A 16996-nucleotide genomic window follows, 5' to 3' on the forward strand; every position below is an offset into this window, starting at 1 on the left:
GCTGGGGGCGGTGGGCCTCTCCATTATCAGCTCCACCCCACTGTCCCGCTCTCCATTCTGTATGGCTGGAGGCAACCCAGTTCCCTGACTGCTATTTAGTTAGGTTCTGCCAATGGGTGTCTCTGAACACAGGCTGGAAGGTAGAAAGCTTGTTGCCTCCCAGCATCTGGTAATCCCCGCAGCAGCAGGGAGGTCACCAAGACCCTGTTTGGGCAGCCAGTTCCTAGATGACAGCACAAGGCTCTGGTCAGGGTGGTGAAGACGACGACGCAATCTGGCTCTTGGTTCCATGGTGTCAGCCAAGTGGGATCTTCTCCTCTCCCAGAGCCAGCACCTTCCAAGCGCTCACCCAACCCTCACATCACGCCTGTCACCACATGCTGTCAGGGTGACTTTCACTCAGCTAAGTGTGAGACAACTAATGTGAGAAAGCCTCCCAGGATGGCTGTGGTTCAGTAGCCACAGCTCCATCAGAACACCCAGCCATGCACTGAACCTCCCATCAGCTTCCCTGGGAAGCTCCTCTGCCCTGGAGGTTCAGAATTCTAGGACTCCACCTGTCTTCTGGGGCTGATAGAGACCCCTACGCAAGAGGCCGGCGCATGTGAATACGCACACATGAAGGGAAGAAGCTGGGAGAGACAGGCAGGTGACAATCCAGGTCTGTCCCAAAAGCAGCCCTCTTGGGCTGGGCATGGCAGGGGAGTGCACAGGGCAGATTCTGGAGAACCATGTCCTGCTCCCCAAAGCAGACAGACAAGTGCTGAGAGTGCAGAGGGTGACAAAGCCTGGGAAAGCCCCAGGGGTCTAACACCAAAATTAAAGATTTATTACACAAAGATGCTCTGTCCCTCAGAGCGGCTGGCCACCCTCCCCACTCTGGCCAAGGTCCTGCACAGGTTTGTCCTCAAGGGCGACCGTTCTTGCCGACCCATGGTTAGACCTCCAGTGGAGAGGCATGTGGCCCATGCTGCTGGCACAAGTCACTTGGCCAGCTCCTCAGCCACTGCTTTGCGCATCTTGTCCTTGAGGTAGGCGCCTTTCTGCCATTCAGACTTGAGTTCCAGCCACTCATAGAATGGGACCTAGAAGGAGGCAGGGGAGACAGGTCACATGGACAAGGAGATCCCTTCCAACCAGTGGCTCTGCCTGCTTGCCTGCTGTCCTCACATTGACCCCTCACCCAACACCTCTGGTGACCAACAGCTCTGCACACCTGCCCCTTGGCCACCAAGTCTTCAAGGCAGAGCCCATGAACTGCAGGCGGTGCGGGCAGGGAGAGGCGCTAGCACTGTCAGCGCTGGAGAGGTCTGCGAACTACTTGGAGGCCCAAGAAGGGCTTCTGAATTTTAAACAGTTAAAAACCTCTCAACAACCCAAAGAAAACAGAACGCTTGTGTGGCTCATGAAGCCACATATTCATTCACTGGTCCTTTCCAGGGAAGGTGGCCCCCTTTGATCTTAGCTAAGGTCTCCCAGGTATGAACCCAGAGTCAGGCCCAGGACCTGCATCTTTCTGCTCCTGCCAGTCCCACTGGTCCTACTTTTCCTGACAACAGGCTCTGACCAAGGGGGCAGAGCCACTGCACTCAGAGCCCCAACAGCTGTGCAGCCTCCTGGGCTTCGAGCTGCTCATCTGTGAATGGGCCCTACCCTGCCCACTTCTTAAGCTGAATGAGCAGGCTTGGTTGCCTTTTTGGGTTCACCCACGGGGTGAGATGCTGGGAAGGTTAGACGGGAGGCTGGAGCACCTAGGATCCACAGTAAACTCCTTCCCTGGACTCCTGGGAGAGGCCTGGGGCCATGGGCAGGGCATGTGTCTATACCTGCTGGCTCAGTTCCACCTGATCCCTTTTCTAGTGGGGGTTGGGGATTCTCCCTGTGCAGTGACCACCTGCCCAAGAGGTACTCACGTCCACTACCAGGAAGCCTGCAGCCAGTATGTGTCGCCGGGCCAGAACAAAGCGACCCAACAAGTCCTTACTTCGGCTGTTGAAGTTGGGGAACTCCCACCGCAGGAAAGCTAGCCTGGAAGGAAGAAGGGGTGGTTGGCATGCTTCCAGTCTCCCAGCCCCTCAGAGGTGAAAGAGGGAAAGCAAAGAATATGCAGTCCAACATCCATGGTGCCCCCATGGCCTTTACTGGGGCCATGGCCAACAGGTCTCTGGCCACCTACCTCTTAGCCCCTGCAGGTGGTGGCTGGCTCCCAGTTGGCTGGGCAAGATGAGGTGCCACAAAGTCCCTTAGGGGCAGAAACTGGCCGTCACTGTCCAGCAGCACCTCAGCATCTGGGGCAGAAGTGTGGAATGAGAACATCTTGGGGGACATCCCTCAGAAACCACCCCCCACAGGAAGGATGAACCAAGATGGGATTGTGGGGAGCCCAGGCTGACACCCTACAGCTCCCCAGGTCAGTTCTTACTGCAGAGGGGGTGGGTTAGAAGAGTCCTGTTAGACTCAGGCAGTGCCTGGCCCTGTGCCAACCAGGGGGAGCCCTCACCCAGCACCCAGCCATATTGCGTGGCCACCTCGAAGCTGCCCCTGTCGGCGCTCCCCAGCAGCCCCTTCAGTGTCTCCTGCAGCTCCTTTTGCAGGGGGGTCACCTTCCTGTCAAGGGCTGAGGGCCTAGGGGCCACAGCCGAGGCTGGCAGAAGGGGACCTGAGTACTCGGGGTGCTCCAGCAGGGCAGTGGCGTTGATGTGGAGCAGCTTCTGGAAGGTGTTCTGATCCTTCTGAGACTTGCTCCCTAGGGAACAAGGAGAAAGTAGAAGGAGGTGGGTCTAGGGGCCAGAGATGGGGAGACCCCAGACGAGAGGGCAGTAGCACCCCTACACCGAGTCCCAGCCCAGTTCTCTGGGTCAGGAGGCAGCAGAGTTACAGTCTGCTGGCCACCCACAGGGAGGGGATGGAGAGCAAGGGGGAGTGACAGCCCTGGCCTCCATCTGCCCCAAATTCTCACCTGGCACTAGGCAGACAAGACCAGGCAGTTCCCCAGTTCCAGCAGTACTAAGGACAAGGGGCTCACCTAGAAATTGGATGTGAAATTCAGGGTGGAGGACGGCTTGCAGCTCTGCTTCCTGTGCCTGCTGCAGCACACACAAGGCCCACACCAGGTCCACCTGCAGGGCTGGCTCCAGGCCTGGCAGCTCTGACCCTAGTTTCTCATGTACCTGGGTAAGGATAGGGTGTGGTGGAGAAAGCAGGCTCTCCTTAGGGGCTGCAAACAGCCATGGGTGAGTCACAGTCCAAGATATGGTCTTGGCCCAGTTGGGATGAGGCCAGGGGAGGCTACTGGGGAACAAGAGGCAGAACCCTGGACCTTGGTGAGGCCTGGTGCAATCCTGGGCTTGAAGGTACGAGGAATCTTCCTCATGTTCCAAGATCACTCTGGACAGCAGGAAGAGTGCTGCTGAATGCTGGCATTTGATTAGGTTTACTACAACCAACCTACTGGCAGGGAACAAAATCCCTTCTCCCATAATGTCTCCAAGTGAGTACCTGGGAAAAGGGAGGAGGAATCTCTGATCCTCCGAGAGATGAGAACATCCAAGAGGCGAAGTGCTCCCAGCCCCTGGCTGGTTGTTCTCAGGACTATACCAGGCAAACCCCTGATAGAATCCCAGGGAGCCTGGGGTCACATCTGGCCTGCTGGCCTCTGTGGCTGTCCTGAGGTTTTCATAAACAAGGCTCCCCCTCCTACCCTGAGCTGGGGCACACAGCATGAAGGCCCACTGGAGCTTCTGAGCATCAACAGGGCATTAAAAGGAGCACCAGAGGCAGGACCCCCCAGCGCTGCCTGGCAGGGCAGTCAGCGAGACAGCAGGATTTCATGTTTGTTCTCAGTGATCCCTAGGATGCCTGGCTCCAGCCAGCTCCCCCTGCCCTCCCATGCCACGCATAGCGGCCCCTCCCCCTCCGCCCAGCACGAGCTGATCTTGGGAGGACAATTCATGAACGATTAGCTGCAGGGGAGGGTAAAGGTCAAGCAGTAGGAGCCCAGAGGCCGTACCAGGCTGAAGAACTGATCCTCTTGGTCTGGATGGAAGTTCAGACGTGCAAAAGCCAGAAGTATGCTACATAGGTGAGGCACGGTGATGTCCTGCGCTCTGTTCAGGACGTGCTGGATAGGTCAGAAATAGCAGATGGACAGAATAAGCTCTCTGCCCAGCACGTTGTCCTCCTGCCCAGCTCTGAGTCTGAGGGGAGCCTGCGTGGCCAGCAGCAACGGGAGTACCCTCCATCCGGGGCCCATGAGCTGTGCTGGGTACAGAGAAGGACTTACACAGGCCTAGATCCTCCTTCGCCTGGCAGCAACTACCCACAGAGGCTGGGGACACTTAGAAACTGCTTCTTTCCGGTAAGAGCTTTAGAAATATTCTCCAACCAGTAAACTTAGTTTAGACTGGTCACACATAAACGCAAATGCACGTGTCATCTTTCTGTACAGCTCCACTTTGGCGGGGGGTGGGATCAGTGATTCACGAGACAGTTCTGAGTGGATTCTCAGCCTCACCAGCCATGCTGCTACCTGCTACAGCTACCCCAAAACGGATGGAAGCACTTATGGTCAGTGAAAGAACAGAGGAAACAGTTCTCAAACACTTTTTTGAGAACTGAATAGCAGCCTTTTCAAAATAAGCCAAAATGCAAGTATGTATTTGCCCCCACAAGGGGGCATTTTCAGACTGGCTTTGCTTTCCCGACTAAGGCAATGGTTCCCAGCAGATGGCCAGGAAGCCAGCTTCTCTGAGCTGGGGCCAGGCCCTGGCTCACCTGCGCAAAGGCCTCATACAGGGGCAGGTTGAGCCACTTGAGTAAGGCGAAGGACTTGGCACAGCGGGCCACCTCACCAGAAGTCAGGCTGGGCATGAGGGACAGCAGGTCGGCGGCCAGGCGCTGAGACACCTGGGTCTGGTGAAAGCCAAGTTTGCCTTCGGGACAGAGTAGATCACAGGGTTTAGCTGGGGAGGGTCAGCAATCCCACCAGCGCCCTCCCCCCACCTCAGCCTCGAGGTCTTGCTGCTTGATGTCTGTAACCAAATTTATCCCTGAGCCTGGGACCCAGGAACAGGGCCCATGAGTCACAGTGTTTCTGTGGCAGCCTTCTGGGCCAGTGCCTACCATGCATAGGACAGGCACTGAATTTGACATGGCTGCAGGTATCTGCAGGGCAAGAGCTCCCCTCTCCACACTGTTCTGTCCCAAGGGCTCACCATAGGCGTAGGCCAGGTCCAAGAGCACACTTTTCGTCAGAGAGAACGGCTTCTGCACCAGGTGGTAGGAGATGGCCCGCAGCAAGGGCACGGACCGCCGGCTCTGAGCTGCCAGCGTCACCAGCACCTTCCGCAGCTCATCGGGGCCAAACTGCTCCACCAACTCCAGGCACTGTCAACCACAGCCGCGCAGAGGTCAGCTCAATGGCCTGGGGTGGCAGGGACGAGCTGGGGGCAGGGGTCCCATGGTCCCATCCAGTGCAGTCCCTGTGAGACAGCAACTGGGCCTGAGCTGACTAAACACAGGACCACTGTGCAGGGCCTGCCTCCTCATCCACCCCAGAGAACCCCTGGACCTGGAGTAGTGTCCACAGCCAAACTATCCCCAGGTCCCAGGGTAGGCGACCCAGGGCCCATGAGCTGTGGAGATTGCTGTGGCAGCCATCTGGGCCAGCTCCCGCTATGACAGGAACGGGCACTGAATTTGACTTGACTGCAGGGCTACAGCTGATAGGGGTTAACACAACTCCAGGAGAGTTCTAGCCAGAAGCCAGGCCTGGGCAGTACCTGTGTTACTTTAGGAGTTGCCTGCCATGCCCCCTTCTCAAGACTGTGCCGTGATGGGGTTTGGGGGAAAGATAAAGGTGCAATCAGGAAAGCACCTGTGTTGGGAAGAGCAAGTGGTGCTTGATGAATGCAGCCACGGGGCAACCATCTGTTGCAGCTCCGAGCCCTCTGGTCCTACCCCATGTGATGCCTGAGGCTCCAGACAGAAGCTCCCGGGGCTCTGATCCCAGTGCACACAATGCACCCCTCTGCAGACAACTGTCACCCAAAGAACAAGTCCAAAGCCCAGGGGAGGCAGGCTGGGTGCCACCTGCTTTCAGGCCCAGTACCTTGTCTTCCAGGCGGTTCATCAGTGGCTCCGAGAGGTGTCCCACCTTCATCATGATGGTCACTAACGTGCGGCCATCTTCAATTTCTGTCCAGCGCCTTTCCAGGTGCATGAGAAGCTCAGTCAGCAGCTCCTGGGAGTGCTGTTCCTGTGAGAGGGTGGCACAGGAGTCTGCCAGGAAGGCCAGGTGCTTGTACTTGAGCTTCCGCATGCGCCAGCGGACCTCCTGCTCCACTGACTGCAGCTCCTTGGAGGTCCTGGGGAGGCCCAGTGCATAGAGGCTCCGCAGCAGCCTCGAGAGGGTACCATGCCAGACTGAGGTTATCTAGGCAGGGAAAGGACACAGGAGAAGTAATGTGGCACTGTCAGTCCTGTGTGTGAGCTGGAGGCCCCCCTCTCTGAACCTTGTTTCATGTGCATTTACTACAACTCTTCAGAGAAGACAGTATCAGTTCCCTACTCTGTTGTAACGGGGCCAGGGTGCCTTGCTGCTCCTCACAGCCTTGCTCAACCTCGAGGCCTAGACGCTTGGTGTCTGTAACCAAATTTATCCCTGAGCCTGGGACACAGGAACAGGGCCCATGAGTCACAGTGTTTCTGTGGCAGCCTTCTGGGCCAGTGGCTACCATGGGCAGGGCAGGCACTGAATTTGACATGGCTGCCAAGTACCAGCAGAGCAGGAGCTCCCCTCAGGCACCGACCAGATCCAAGGGCACACCTCTGAGCCTGATCCTCTAGGCTACAATAAATAGCACATTTCTGCTCAAGGTGGCTGAGGTCATTTGCAATTGCTTGCAAGCAAGAACTCTGAGTGGCAAGAGAAATTCTCCAAGTTTCCCCAATGAAGCTTTGACATAATGTAGTTGATTAGAGAGAGACCACACTCTTTTACATGGTCCTGGCTACAGCTCTGGGTGGTGGGCATGCAGACTTGAGCTGCAAGTAAAGCTGTCAAGTCAATGCAAGAGGTCAGAGAAAAAGTTGAGCCTGATGGATGTGACCTGATGGTAGAGAAGGTGGCACTTAGGCTTACTAAGATCAGTTTTGTTATCATTCATGACTTTTACTCGCAATGACATGAAAAGTTTTAGGTATTAAAAACTTGGGCCAGGCAGATCACCTGAGGTCAGGAATTTGAGACCAGCCTAGTCAACATGGTGAAACCCTGTGCCTACTAAAAACACAAAAATTAGCCAAGTGTGGTGGCACACGCCTGTAGTCCCAGCTACTCAGGATGCTGAGGTGGGAAGATCACTTGAACCTGGAAGATGGAGGCTGCAGTGAGCTGAGACTGTGCCACCGCACTCCAGCCTGGGTGACAGAGTGAGACTCTGTCTCAAACAAAACAAAACAAAAATAAAGAAAACAAAAAACACTGGCTTTTCTCCAGTAAAATAATTTGTTTTTGAGTCAGAGAAGCTCCAACCCCTAAACCGTTCTCTAACAAACCAACCTCACAGTTTCTGGCAATGTGAAGTTTCTTAGGCATGCAACTGCTGCAATAAGCAGGAATCCCTGCAGAGCATTAGGCAGTGAACCACCATCTTTACCCTCCAGGGATGTGGCACCCAAGCACGCCAGACTCTCAACTGCCTGCAAAAGGAGGAGCACCTGGGCACAAAGGTTTGCAGGAAAGCCTTTGACATATGGGTAAAAAGACCCCTGGTATCACTAAGCACCCAAATGCAGAGGCCTCCTGGGGATGACCAAGCTGCTGCTGCTACCAGCAGCAGCTCTGAACGGGTTCTTACTAAATGCCAGGCATCCTTCTCTGTGTGTACCCCTATGAGACACCAACATCCCGGGAGAACCATCAGCCCCGCTGCACAGCTAAACAAAGGTGAACTTATTTCTACATAGTTCTGGATCCAAACCTGTACCACAGCCCACCCTCTCTGCTGGTGCCTGCTGTTTCTGAAGAGGGTAACTGCTATTCAGGTACTGTGTCCACAGGGCCCAGACTGTCAACATGGGTGGCTCTAGAGCCCTTTGGCCCTGACTCCATCCTCGTAGGAGAGCAAATGATAAAACAAGTGTGGCTCCGTCCTTTCCTGGGCCAAGTCTCTCAACACTGAACTCTCAGGTTCAGTCTCTTCACTTACGAATGTGAAGCAGAAACCACACTTTCAAGGAGGTGACCTGGGAACAGAAGCCGCTGTCTGAAGGGCTGGGGAGGAGGGAGAAAGTACTGGAGTAAATTCTAATCTTACAGAAGATCTGGGTGTCGACCTTCTGGTTTCATAGACAGCAGGAAAATCTTTAAAAAGAAAGCTATTATTACATTACAGATACTTGCCTTATAATTTTGTTACAATGTTCAGTCTTACATCATAAGACTTTCTTAAATCACATGTGAGTAAAGAGTCAATAAACAGCAATTAGAATTACAGCCAAATAACAAGCGGGTCTAAGTTCATTTTATGAATTATATCCCCAGCAAGAAATAAATATGTACTGTAACCCCAGTCCACATGACACATGCAAATATATACATAATTAAAACAAAAGTTTCATGAGACATTATTGATTCCCCTTACTATATGTGATGAATTCTGGTATTTTCTATACTACTCTAACTCATTAAGAAACAGCTGGCCACATCCCACTATACTGATGCTATAACCTGCAGCTTGAAAAGCACTCAGCGCAACTCCTTCCTTGGATAGTGCCTTTCTCTTCATTACACCTGACAACTGGAAACATGGTTTCAGTGCCCCAGCACCTCCCTTCCAAACCAGACCAGGGAGTTAGGGCCAGTTTAGCCACAGCAGGAGTCTGTACTCCTGTTTTTGTACATGGAGCCCCGGGGAAGACTCTCTAAGAAGGGAGTCCCTCACAGTGAGCAAACTGAAACCTGCCCTGCTCAGGGCCACACAAATGGGTCTTGTTGCCTCTCTCCATGGTCATCCTTGGAGGGTCTGAACATGGCTAGATCATGCCCATGTCTGTCTCAAGTTTCAAGGACCTTCCATCAGTTATGCTGCATCTCCTTTGGCTTCAAGAACAGTGCCTTGCCATCAGTCAGACACTGGCAGAGAGCAATACAAGTCAAGACTATACGGTGAGGGGGAAAGCACCCAAAGAACTAAGAACCAGGCTCGCTTCCCATGCTTCTATTACTAAGCGTCTCGGCTGTCTGTCTGTAAGACGAGCATAGCAATATTTACCTAACAGGGCTCTCGTAAGGATAAACAAAGAGAAAGCACAATAAAGCACTTTGAAGTTTATAAAAAAATAAAAAATACCAGAAGACATGCAGGGCCCCTGTCTATGTTTGGTAAGCACTGGCTGCTGTGGACCCCAGCATTTCTGGTTGTTTTCCTCTTGTCCATGCTCTCAGACAACACTCCAGCACCCACCTGACCGCTGAGCACGCAGAGAAGTTTCTGAAAGCGGGCATCTTGTATAAGCAAGGCTTTGTCTTCTGGCTTCTCAGACAGCAAGTGAGAGAGCCGGATAAGTACTAGGGCCGCATGATTGTTTTCCAAGTGGTGACTGCCACCAAGTAGCTCCAGGAGCTCCTCTGGCCTTGCGGCCTTCTTGATGAGATGGTCCACCTGGTTCTCTACGTAGGGAGTAAACGCTTGTTCCTTCTCCACCAGCTCCACCAAGGAACCTGGGAAGTGGGAAATGGGTGAGGTGGCTGAGGAAGTCAGAGTCTTATGGGCTACCCTGGCAAGTCTCAGTCGGCCAACTGGAGCCATGGCAGGGGCCTGACGAGCAGCTTCTCTCAGGAGGCACGTGCATCGCTTTACCAGGTGAGCTGCCATAATGTCCTGGGTGGCAGAGAGACAAGACTCCTAGCAACTGATTCCAAACCCTGAAGAGAAAAAGGAGAGAGAAGGGGCTACTACAGGGCCAGTTTCTGACTCACAATCTTGACAAATGAAATAGAGTCAAAGCCACCCTATCTGTAAAATCAGACTAAGTCTTTCTTGACAATCCATAGACATGTGATAGTATTTTCTGAAGCAAAAATCTCCCAGGATTTTTGTTTCAGTACAGAATGCCATCAAATATCAAAGCTCAGGAGCATTACAGCCTGGGTGGGAAGGTTTTCATCCTGCTTGTAACTTGAAATCACCTAGGATGTGGTTCAACAATTCAGATCCCCAGGTCCTGCCCAAGGTCTCCTAAATGATGGCATCTCTGCAGACAGGACCCAGACAGCATTTTTTTTTTTTTTTATTTCAAGGGTAACCAGGATTAAGAATTACGGACTTGGCCAGGCATGGTGGCTCATGCCTGTAATCCCAGTACTCTGGGAGGCCTAGGTGGATGGATCACTTGAGGTCAGGAGTTTGAGACCAGCCTGGCCAACATGGTGAAACTCCACCTCTACTAAAAATACAAAAATTAGCTGGGCATCATGGTGCATGCCTGTAATCCCAGCTACCTGGGAGGCTAAGGCACGAGTACTGCTTGAACCTCAGAGATGAAGGTTGCAGTGAGCTGATATCGCACCACTGCACTCCAGCCTGGGTGACACAGTGAGACTCTATCTCAAAAAAAAAAAAAAAAAATTCACATTCCCAAAGCCTCTGTGGATATATTTTAACACTGCAGACATAGGTGTGAGCCTCTCGAAACCAAGGTAGACTACATCACTAGCCTGCTAAAAACCCCCCCCACCAAATTTCTAACAGCAAAAACTCTGAACCAATAATAAGAAGCACTTCATAACATGGCCCAGAATGACTTTCTCAGTCTTAGCCCTTTTTCTGCCTCCCAACAAAAGGCCCCATTTTAAACAGGCCTTGCACTTCCACCTCACCTTACAGGGCTTGTTATCCGGGTCTCCTCCTCCCCCAATCAGGCCCTTTAAAACACATCTCATCCTTCCAAGGCCAAACTCAATGTTGCCATCTCCAGCAATGTGTTACATATCGCCGTCATGTTGCTTTTAACAATTCTATCGGACGTGCGCGGTGGCTCACGCCTGTAATCACTAATCACAGCACTCTGGGAGGCCGAGGCGGGCGGATCACGAGGTCAGGAGATCGAGATCATCCTGGCTAACACGGTGAAACCCCGCCTCTACTAGAAATGCAAAAAAATTAGCCGGGCATGGTGGCGGGCACCTGTAGTCCCAGCTACCCGAGAGGCTGAGGCAGGAGAATGGCTTGAACCCAGAAAGCAGAGCTTACAGTGAGCCGAGATCGCGCCACTGTACTCCAGACTGGGCGACAGAGCGAGACTCAGTCTCAAAAGAAAAAAAAAATCTATTAGCTATTCTAGCTCCCTACGCGATTAAATGACCCAGGGAAGACACGTGACAAGGGCAAGCTAAAACGTTCACCTGGGCCTCATTTCTGCCAAAGCAGAATGCACGTTTGAACTTTCACCACTTCCTGGAACTTGGTATATGGCCAGCACATTTTATTTTTATGTGAGGGGATTACTGCAGCTGTAAAAACCTTAGTCTAACTCCACTTAAAGAAAAGAAAAAAAAAAAAGATCTCAGAGAGTCGGAGTATTTGCCCAAACGCAACATCTACCGCTTCCTGAGTCTAATAAGTACAGCGGAGAAATCTTTCCGACTTATTCTATTTTTTAAACACGGAGCCTCGCTCTGTCGCCCAGGCTGGAGTGCAATGGCGCGACCTTGGCTCACTACAACCTACCTCCACCTCCCGGATTCAAGCGATTCTCCTGCTTCAGCCTCCCAAGTAGCTGGGATTACAGGCCTGCGCCACCACACCTGGCTAATTTTTGTATTTTCAGCAGAAACGGGGTTTCACCATGACCTCAAGTGATCCACTGCGCCCAGCCTCCTTTCCGATTTTTTAAGATCCCTAAGAGCAGTTTAGGGGAGTAAACGGAAGCCCAGGAACCGGACTTAGGTTTAGGCAAACAGCAATCCAAAACTTTAGTTCTAAAATGCAGAGAGAAAACAACTTGCACTAAGTCGCGAAAACTGGCTCGCTGGGGTCATGGACGGCCAACAGGGGCGGCGTCTTCCAGGCCCAGCCGCGCGGGCTAGATGAGACAGGAAGCGTGCGCACTGGCAAGCCAGCACGGAACGAACGGACGGCCAGGCACACCGCATCCCACCGCGTCCCAGCCTGCTCCCCAGGTTCACCGCATCCCAAGACCCCTGACACCTTCCCAGCCACGCCTCGAAACCCACGCCCAGCCGCCCCTTCTCCCCGTGTCACAAGACCTACGCCGCGAGAACCACCGCTGACCTCCATCCGCCGCCCTGTCCTCGGAACCATGAGGTGCGCGGCGCGCTTCCTACGTCACTCGGAGCGCCGGCGGAAACGAGGCGAGCCTTGCACCGCCCGTCCGGAAGCTACGTCTCCAGCTTCCGGCCACGCCTTTTCGGCGGGTACCGTCTTTGCTGAGGGGTCAAGTGGAACGTTTGGTGATGGGAAACTTAGAAAAGATAAAGAACCTAGGAAGAAAGGCTTCGGTTGCCCCCCCACCCGACCAGTACCTAATCCTCATATGGAGTGCGGGAGACGACCCTTTGTTGTCCATGCTGTCCCCCCGTCCTTCCCGGCTTGCGTAGGTGTAGGAGAGCTCCTAGGGCGGTGAAAGACTGGGCTGGTGGAGTGGGATAGGCAATACTGAGGCGTGTGGGGGTTGGGAGGGCGAGTGAGTGGAGACTGGGGAACTCCAGAGCGCCCACTTGCAGCTGCGCTTGAAGCTCTTCTTGAGTAAATGCAGGCAGTATATCTAGACCTAGCAATTTTTTTTTTTTACGTCTAGAATTCTGGATTTTTATGTGCAATTTTCCTGATTTTTAAATAGTGGTGTTTAATTACAAAATAAAGTGCAGGATAGCCCAAACAAAATGTATCCGAGGTCTGTATATGGACTTGATTAATTTTCCTTCCTGCACAGCCTTTTATTTTCTGTGGAGTTAATAATTACTTTGGCTGGGCACGGTGGCTCATGCCTGTAATCCCAGGCCTCCATGGGTGGATCACTTTAGGTCAGGAGACCAGTCTGGCCAACATGGCGAAACCCAGTTTCTACTAAAAATACAAAAAAATTAGCCGGGAGTGGTGGCATGCGCCTGTAGTCCCAGGCTATTAGGGAGGCTGAGGCATGAGAATCGCTTGAATCCGGGAGGTGGAGGTTGCAGTGAGCAGAGATCTTGCCACTGCACTCTGGCCTGGTTGACAGAGCAAGACCCTGTCTCCAAAAACAAAACAAAACAAAAAGCATAAAATAAAAATAAATTATTACTTTGGTTTGTGTTTGTAAACTAAAAATAAAATTGTAAGCCCCCCCAACCACTGAACGGACCTCCTCTTGGCCAAGGAGACCCCAGAGAAACCTTAAAAACTGAGTTCTCAGCCATTCTGGAAAGGGAGGTTGAACACCCCTTGTTATAGCCCCTTTTGGCATTTAGACAACTGACCAACATTAATGTTAAAGTAGAGATCATAAGACTAACAGACGGTGGTAGCAAGATACCAAATTATAAACAAGACCTACGGCCATGCAAGGCAAGGGTTAAGTCAAGCTTGCAGACCATCAATCTTGCTGAAGAGGTCTTTTTTGACCCAGTGTATTGTGGCTGATTCTGGCATACTATCTTGAACATTCTTTTCTGCTGACTCCAAGTTTTACGCAGAGCCTCACTCTTTTAACCAATTGTAAATTAAAGAATCTCTTAGTCAAGCTGCCTGAGGTGGGAGGATCACTTGAGGCCAGGAGTTAAAGACTAGCCTGGGCAACATAGGGAGACCCTATCTATCCCTACCAAAAGATCTATCTATCTTATCTGTCGTATTTCGTGTATATATCTATGTATTTGAGTCCACCTATAACTTGTCTATCTTACCTATCATCTAACGTGTATATATCTATGTATTTGAGTCCACCTATAACTTGTAAATCCCCCACACCAAGACATCCCTGCCTTTTGGAGCCAAACCAGTGTATACCTTCCACACATTGATTTATGTCTTTGCCTGTAACCCTTGGCTCCCTGAAAACCTAACTATAAATATAAATATAGTTATAAATATAAATATAGTTACAAAACCAAACTATAATCTGACTGCCTTGGGACCACTTAAGGCTTTTTGGGTTTGTATTTTCCTGGGGCTGTGGTCACTCATTGGCTCTGAATAGACCTCTTTAAGAAATTTACCGAGTTTGATTTTTCTGTTAACAGTTAATTAAGATTCCATGTATTTATCACAAATTATACTCGAAATCCTTCACAAGTTTTCTGTCAAAAGACAATATTACAACAGATTTATAGATCTGTTAAAAGAAAAACTTTAGACAACTTAGTGGAGTTTTGTTGAGGAAGGAGCCTTGAAAACATGCTAAGGGAAAGAAGCTAGACACATGAGGCCACATATTGTATAGTTCCATTTATATTTGAAATGTCCAGAATAGGTGAATTGATAAGAGTCACCTATGTGATCTTGAGATGGGGAGAATAGGGAGTGAGGTTTGAGATTTCTTCTTGGGATGGTAAAAGTGTCCTGGAATTAGATAATAGGGATGGTTGCACAACGCTGAATATACTAAAAGCCACCTGTGACATAAGAAATATATATGTGGTCTCTGCATAGAGCTTCTAAAACCCTTGTAACTTTTCTTTTTAGGTTTTCATTAAGGCATTTTATAAAGACAACGTCATTTGTTCTCATAAAATGCTACATATACATTATATATAGTGTATATATAAATTTATATATGCTAAAGTTACAAAGCAGAATTATAAAAAGAAACCCGTGAACCCATTACTCCACTTAAGAAATAGAATATTACCAATATTGTTGCAATTTTCTGAGAGTTTCCTCTTCTTTCTTATGCCTCCACCCCAGCGAATTGCTATCCTGATGTTTTTCATTTGTTTTTTAATTTAATGTAAAGTTCCAGGATACATGTGCAGGACGTGCAGGTTTGTTACATAGGTAAACATGTGCCGTGGTGGTTTGCTGCACCTATCAACTCATCACCTAGGTATTAAGACCTGCATGCATTGGTTATTTATCCTGATGCTCTCCCTTCTCCCCACACCGTGGACAGGACCCAGTGTCTGTTGTACCCCTCCCTGTGTCCGTGTGTTCTCATTGTTCAGCTCCCACTGATAAGTGTGAACATGCAGTGTTTGGTTTTCTGTTCTTGTGTTAGTTTGCTGAGGATAATGGCTTCCAGCTCCATCCATGTTCCTGCAAAGGACATGATCTTGTTCCTTTTTATGGATGCATAGTAGTCCATGGTGTATATGTACCACATTTTCTTTATCCAGGCTATCATTAATGGGCATTTGTAAAACCCTTGTAACTTCTTGAGTGATAGTGACATCTTTTGTTATTCATTATAAGCCCCTTTTAACCATACCTGAGTTTATGCCACTAATGACGTGGCTTTTGGAAGATGGGAGCTGATTGTCAGAGAAACCAACCATGTGATTAGAGGGCTGAAACTTTTAGCTCCACCTCTCAACCTCTAGAGAGAGGAGAGAGGCTGGAGATTGATTTGATTACAGTTGATCTAAAAGAAGAAACTGAGGCAAAATTAATAAAAGTGGAGAGTTTACATTTGAACCAAAATGAAGACAGCTGCCCAGAAGACTCACACACAAATAACCTTGGATATGAGCTTCATTCAGCCTTTGTTACAAGCAGGTTTTTAAAGGCAAAAAAGGGGACTAGGCATGGGGCCGATAAAAAGTTGTTTGTCCGGAATCCTTATTGGTTTACAGAAATAACATTGATTAGTGATGGCTATACGTTGTTGAATGATAGGGTATGAGTTATGTTGTGCAGCATGCAGTATTGTTAGGTTAATTTATAGCTACTTGGGCAGTCAGTCTAGAGTCCACATAGTAAGCAGCTTCAAGATGATGATTTAGCAAGAGGGAGGAAGTGAGATGTGACTGCTGTCTCTTTCTCGTGCCTTTTTTGGGCCCGATAATTTAGAGGAAGCTCGTATTCCTCAGATAAAAACACTTCTTTTGATTGTCATTACTAATAACCAGTGATTTTATAAATTATACCTAGGTAATGAAACTTCATATAAACTTAAACAGTGGGGTTCAGAGAGCTTCCAAGTTGGTGAATGCATCCACATGCTGGGAAGGTGTCACCTCCCAAACTCCATGGGAACAGAAACTCTGAGGCTTGAGATTCTTTCAGAAGTGTTGTGATTAGAGGAACAGTTTCCTTTGGGATCTGGCCCTAAGACCCTATTTATTTATTTATTTATTTATTTATTATTTTTATTTTTTTAACACGGAGCCTCGCTCTGTCGCCCAGGCTGGAGTGCAATGGCGCGACCTTGGCTCACTACAACCTACCTCCACCTCCCGGATTCAAGCGATTCTCCTGCTTCAGCCTCCCAAGTAGCTGGGATTACAGGCCTGCGCCACCACACCTGGCTAATTTTTGTATTTTCAGCAGAAACGGGGTTTCACCATGACCTCAAGTGATCCACTGCGCCCAGCCTCCTTTCCGATTTTTTAAGATCCCTAAGAGCAGTTTAGGGGAGTAAACGGAAGCCCAGGAACCGGACTTAGGTTTAGGCAAACAGCAATCCAAAACTTTAGTTCTAAAATGCAGAGAGAAAACAACTTGCACTAAGTCGCGAAAACTGGCTCGCTGGGGTCATGGACGGCCAACAGGGGCGGCGTCTTCCAGGCCCAGCCGCGCGGGCTAGATGAGACAGGAAGCGTGCGCACTGGCAAGCCAGCACGGAACGAACGGACGGCCAGGCACACCGCATCCCACCGCGTCCCAGCCTGCTCCCCAGGTTCACCGCATCCCAAGACCCCTGACACCTTCCCAGCCACGCCTCGAAACCCACGCCCAGCCGCCCCTTCTCCCCGTGTCACAAGACCTACGCCGCGAGAACCACCGCTGACCTCCATCCGCCGCCCTGTCCTCGGAACCATGAGGTGCGCGGCGCGCTT

The 16996-nt window shown here is 50.6% G+C and overlaps 1 protein-coding gene across 4 annotated transcripts; it reads right to left on the reverse strand.

Moving 5' to 3' along the window:
- Positions 1 to 764: 764 nt before the first annotated feature.
- TBRG4 (transforming growth factor beta regulator 4) lies at positions 765 to 12676 on the reverse strand. Of its 4 annotated transcripts, none has more exons than XM_011946785.1 (11): positions 12276 to 12375; positions 9468 to 9884; positions 6110 to 6433; positions 5214 to 5385; positions 4774 to 4931; positions 4010 to 4120; positions 3026 to 3170; positions 2501 to 2746; positions 2177 to 2288; positions 1914 to 2028; positions 765 to 1085 (listed from the first exon to the last, which is right to left on the reverse strand). In XM_011946785.1, the coding sequence occupies exons 1-11, from the start codon at positions 12324 to 12326 to the stop codon at positions 984 to 986; spliced, it is 1953 nt and encodes a 650-aa protein (XP_011802175.1). In that variant the 5' UTR covers positions 12327 to 12375; the 3' UTR covers positions 765 to 983. The 4 variants fall into 4 exon arrangements, with proteins under 4 accessions (XP_011802175.1, XP_011802176.1, XP_011802178.1 ...); XM_011946786.1 differs by having other exon boundaries at positions 9468 to 9928; XM_011946788.1 differs by lacking the exons at positions 4774 to 4931; positions 5214 to 5385 and having other exon boundaries at positions 9468 to 9928; positions 12297 to 12676.
- Between the last annotated feature and the right edge of the window lie 4320 nt (positions 12677 to 16996).

This window comes from Colobus angolensis, unplaced genomic scaffold (genome assembly GCF_000951035.1).
Source record: "Colobus angolensis palliatus isolate OR3802 unplaced genomic scaffold, Cang.pa_1.0 Scaffold253, whole genome shotgun sequence".
NCBI classification, from domain to species: domain Eukaryota; kingdom Metazoa; phylum Chordata; class Mammalia; order Primates; family Cercopithecidae; genus Colobus; species Colobus angolensis.